General features: G+C 40.8%; 1 protein-coding gene across 1 annotated transcript in view; it reads right to left on the reverse strand.

Moving 5' to 3' along the window:
- The window catches only part of IREB2 (iron-responsive element binding protein 2), a 63,859-nt gene that overhangs the window by 22,740 nt on the left and 36,724 nt on the right, over positions 1 to 4,395 (reverse strand). Inside the window, exons 9-10 of the mRNA XM_011938416.1 lie at positions 3,660 to 3,831; positions 1,628 to 1,728 (exon numbers count right to left, since the gene is read on the reverse strand). Coding sequence (XP_011793806.1) covers positions 1,628 to 1,728; positions 3,660 to 3,831 — 273 coding nt within the window. The remainder of the gene's footprint in view (positions 1 to 1,627; positions 1,729 to 3,659; positions 3,832 to 4,395) is intronic.

Raw genomic sequence — 4,395 nt, forward strand, 5'->3', positions numbered from 1 at the left:
TCTCCTGACCTTGTGATCCGCCCGTCTCGGCCTCCCAAAGTGCTGGGATTACAGGCTTGAGCCACCGCGCCCGGCCTTTTTTTTTTTTTTTAAGACAGGTTCTCGCTCTGTCACCCAGGTTAGAGTGCAGTGGCTCACCACAGCTCACTGCAGCCTTGACCTCCTGGGCTCAAGCCATCATTCCTACTCAGCCTCCTGAGGATCTGGAACCATGGGAATATGCCACTACTCCTGGCTAATTTCAGGTAAGTATTTACTTAGATTGTAAAATATCTTTAAAACTAACATGTAAGACTGCATAGTAGTATGTATCTTTAATAAAGGAATGTTGCAAAATACACAAGTAAACCAGATGCAGATAACATCAAAACTGATTATTCTGAAGCGAGATATTACTCTTATCATAAAGTAGAAATAAATTAAAGCAAAGAATTAAGAGTCACTATTATTAAATAATAAAAAATTAGACTTCATAGGCTGGGCTTGGTGGTTCACACCTGTAACCCCAGCAATTTGAGAGGCAAAGGCAGGAAGGATTGCTTGAAGCCAGGAGTTTAAGACCAGCCTAGGCAACATGGCAAAACCCTCTCTCTACAAAAAAAAAAAAAAAAACCCAAAAACCATAACTAGACTTCATAAAATATTACAAAATTCACTACAATAAAACTCTACGTAAAATTAATGAATAAAACAAAAGTACTGGGCTACAATAACATTACTTAAATAATAATAATAATAATAGTAATAACAGTAATAATAATGATAGCTACCCCCTCAGCCAGGCCCAGCGGCTCCTGCCTGTAATCCCAGCACTCTGGGAGGCCAAGGCTAGAGAATCTCTTGAAGCTAGGAGTTTGAGACCAGCCTGGGCAGTAAAAGGAGACCCTGCCCAGGGTCCAAAAAATAATAACATTAAAAAAAAATAGTAATATTAAAACAAAAAGGGGGTTAAGCATGGTGGTGGCTCACGCCTGTAATCCCAGGAAGGTGGGAGCTTGAGCCTAGAGGTTGAGGCTACAGTGAACCATGATTGTGCCACTACACTCTAGTCTGGTGAGAGAGCCAGACTGGGGTCTCAAAAAGCAAAACAAAAAGATTAGCTACCCTTTACTGGGCATTTACTATGTGTCTGAACTATTCCATGAATTTGTTTTTAATATCTAAGAATCCTTAGAGGCAGATACTATTGTAGTATCTAAGAGATGAAAAAACTGAGGCAGAAAGGCTAAATAAATTGCCCAAGGTTATACAGCTAACACGTCTTAGAGCTGGGATTCAAACCCAGGTGGTCAGGTACTCCAGAATTTATTTTTTTTTCTTTTTTGACACAAGTCTCACTCTGTCACCTAGGCTGCAGTGCAGTGGCATGATCTCAGCTTACTGCAACTGCTGCCCCACAGGCTCAAGCGATCCGCCCACCTCAGCCTCCCAGGTACCTGGGACTATAGGCACAAGCCATGCCCAGCTAATGGTCTGTATTTTTTTGCAGTGAAAGGGTTTTACCATATTGCCCAGGCTGGTCTCAAACTCTTGAATTCAAACAATCAACCCACCCCAGCCTTCCAAAGCACTGGGATTACACCACAATTTACACTCTTTACTACTAGGTGGGTTATTCTGCATATACCTGGGAGTATTCAGGTTTTCCTGAAGAATTCTGGTCATTTCGAAACAATTTCACAGCTTTAAGGTATGTTTCCATTGATTCGAGTTTGGCTTTGCTAAAACCTAAAACCAAGATGAACAAACAACAAAATGCAGTGAGAAATTTCTTAATTATTTTTTTCAGACAGGATTTCACTTTGTTGCCCAGGCTGGAGCACAGTCCTGCAATCACAACTCACTGCAACCTTGACCTCCCTAGCTCAAGCAATCCTCCCATGTCAGCCTCCCAAGTAGCACACCACCGTGCCTGGTTAATTATTTTTTTACAAATGTTTGTACAGATGGGAGGGGCGGTGTCTTGTTTTTTTTTTTGAATAGGGTGGTCTCGAACTCCTGGCCTCAAGAGATCCTCCTGCCTTGGTCTCCCAAAGGGCTGGAATTATGGGTATAAACCATAACATCCCGCCAATAAATTTATTATTTTTAGAAACAGGGTCTCACTGTGTCATCCAGGCTGGAGTACAGTAGTGCCATCATAGACCATTGCAGCTTTGAACTCCTGGGTTCAAGTGATTCTCCTGCCTTAGTCTCCCAAGTAGCTAGGACTACAAGTCTGTACTGCCACACCTGGCTAATTTTTTATTTTTTATTTTCTCGTAGAGATCAGGGTCTTGCTATGTCGCCCAAGCTAGTCTCAAACTCCTGGACACATGTGATCCTCCTGCCTCAGCCTCCCAAAGTGCCAGAATCATAGGTGTAAGCGACTGAGCCTGGCCTCAGTAAGGAATTTTGAAATCTTTGGGGGTAAGAGTACTGAATTCCAGTGATGAGCAAGAAACAAATACTATTTACATATTCATTTACATTTCTCTTTCTCCTAATCCTTGAGAATCTACCACGTGAGAAAGCCCAGACTACACAGAGAAACCACATGAGGGTGTTTTGCCTGACAGCCTTACCTAAGTCCTCAGCTGCTGACAGCTCACAATTTGCTGTCAGACATGCAAGCAGAACAAGCCTTCAGGATTCCAGGCCCTGCCTTTCAAATCTTGCAGTTGAGGCTCAAAACATGAAACAGAGATGAACTGTCCCCACTGTGCCCTGTCTCAATTACTGACCCACCGAAACCATGAGCTAATAATTACTGCTTGTGCAACCCACTAAATTTTAGGATAATTTGTTACACAGGATCACTAAAATCTTAACTGAAGATTAATAAGCAAGGAATGAGGCACTTCTAACCATTTCTACTTTGAATGTTCTACCAACTCAAATGCAGAAGTTCTGCATTTGGGGGGATCATTCCCTCCAGGATTCTATATAACCATTCATTAATTTTGCTGTCTGATTAACTAACATAATAATCTGCCCACACACTGAAGAATACTACAATATATCCTCCAAATATATATCTATGCTTAGAAATGAGTAACTCAGCAATGATTACCTCATTAAAGAGATTAAAAAAAGAAATCTTACTTTTTAAAGAGCAGCCTTATGAAATATCAACATTATCTTGTTTTATAGGTACTTTCTACTTTAATCTAAACAGTCAATAGAAGAGTGTCCAAAATTCCTAGTTAATCAGATTACAAAACGATTTGGAACCTGTGGTCCTATGTTGTTTTTTGCAAAATTTTGTGCTTCTTCTTCTTTAGATAGAAAACTGGTTCCCAAACCCCTTTGTCTGATAGCTCCTCTACTCTTGGTTGTAGAAGGGGACGGCTGTAAATATGTTTAAGGCTGACTTCCATTAAACTGCAACCTCTGACCCCTAAGTAGAGGCGGAGGTATCCATTATTATGGGGAAACAGCCAAGCCAGGACCAATGGTTTGAATAATTCCTTTAAATTGTTTTCAATGGGTCACAGGGAACTAGGGTTTGAGGACACAACACTCTTTAAAGACATCTGATGTTTGCTTGGAAGTTGTTGTTTCAACATAATGTAATTTTGTGAATAGTAAATAACATGTATAAGGTAGTCATTTATAAAACACTATCAAACACATTGGAAATGTAACATGCTTATTCTAATGATCTTTTATCTTCTTACCTGTATGTTCTAAATGTTTTAATGTCACATTGTCAACAGGGAAAAAGCTGAGGATAGCACCATATTCCGGACACATGTTTGCTATTGTAGTTCGATCAACTATAGATAATTGTGAAACTCCACTTCCAAAAAACTCAACAAACTTTCCAGCCACTCCTACTTGCCTGAGGTGCTATAAAAGGGATACAAAGAAACACATAAAAAATTGCAAAGACAAGATTAGCAAGGATTGTTTGAAAACTATAAAATATAATTTTTAATCAATACTAGTGATGGTGAAGGAATGAGATTCTTCGTTGTTCTTAAGAATCAACTCATTCTGGTTTTGGGGGTATTTTAAGACAAGGAGTAAAGAGAAGACCGGTCCAATGTCACTGTTAATCAGGGTAGAAAGGGGCCTGAAAGCTCAAGGTGGCCATAATTAGCATTTTCATGTCTTTGAAATCAGGGCACATCAACTCAATAGTGTGTCTGTTTAGCTGGCAGCCCTTTTTCTTTCTTTCTTTTAGAAACAGGGTCTCACTCTGTTGCCCAGGCTGGAGTACAGTGGTGTGATCACAGCTCACTGCAGCTTCCAACACCCTGGCTCTAGCAACCCTTCCACCTTAGCCTCCCAAGTAGCTGGGAACTACAGGCATGTGCCACCACACCCAGCTAATTTTTTTTTTTTGAGACGGAGTCTCACTCTGTCGCCCAGACTGGAGTGCATGGCCAGATCTCGGCTCACCGCAAGCTC

This window comes from Colobus angolensis, unplaced genomic scaffold, assembly GCF_000951035.1.
Source record: "Colobus angolensis palliatus isolate OR3802 unplaced genomic scaffold, Cang.pa_1.0 Scaffold172, whole genome shotgun sequence".
Taxonomy (NCBI): Eukaryota; Metazoa; Chordata; class Mammalia; order Primates; family Cercopithecidae; genus Colobus; species Colobus angolensis.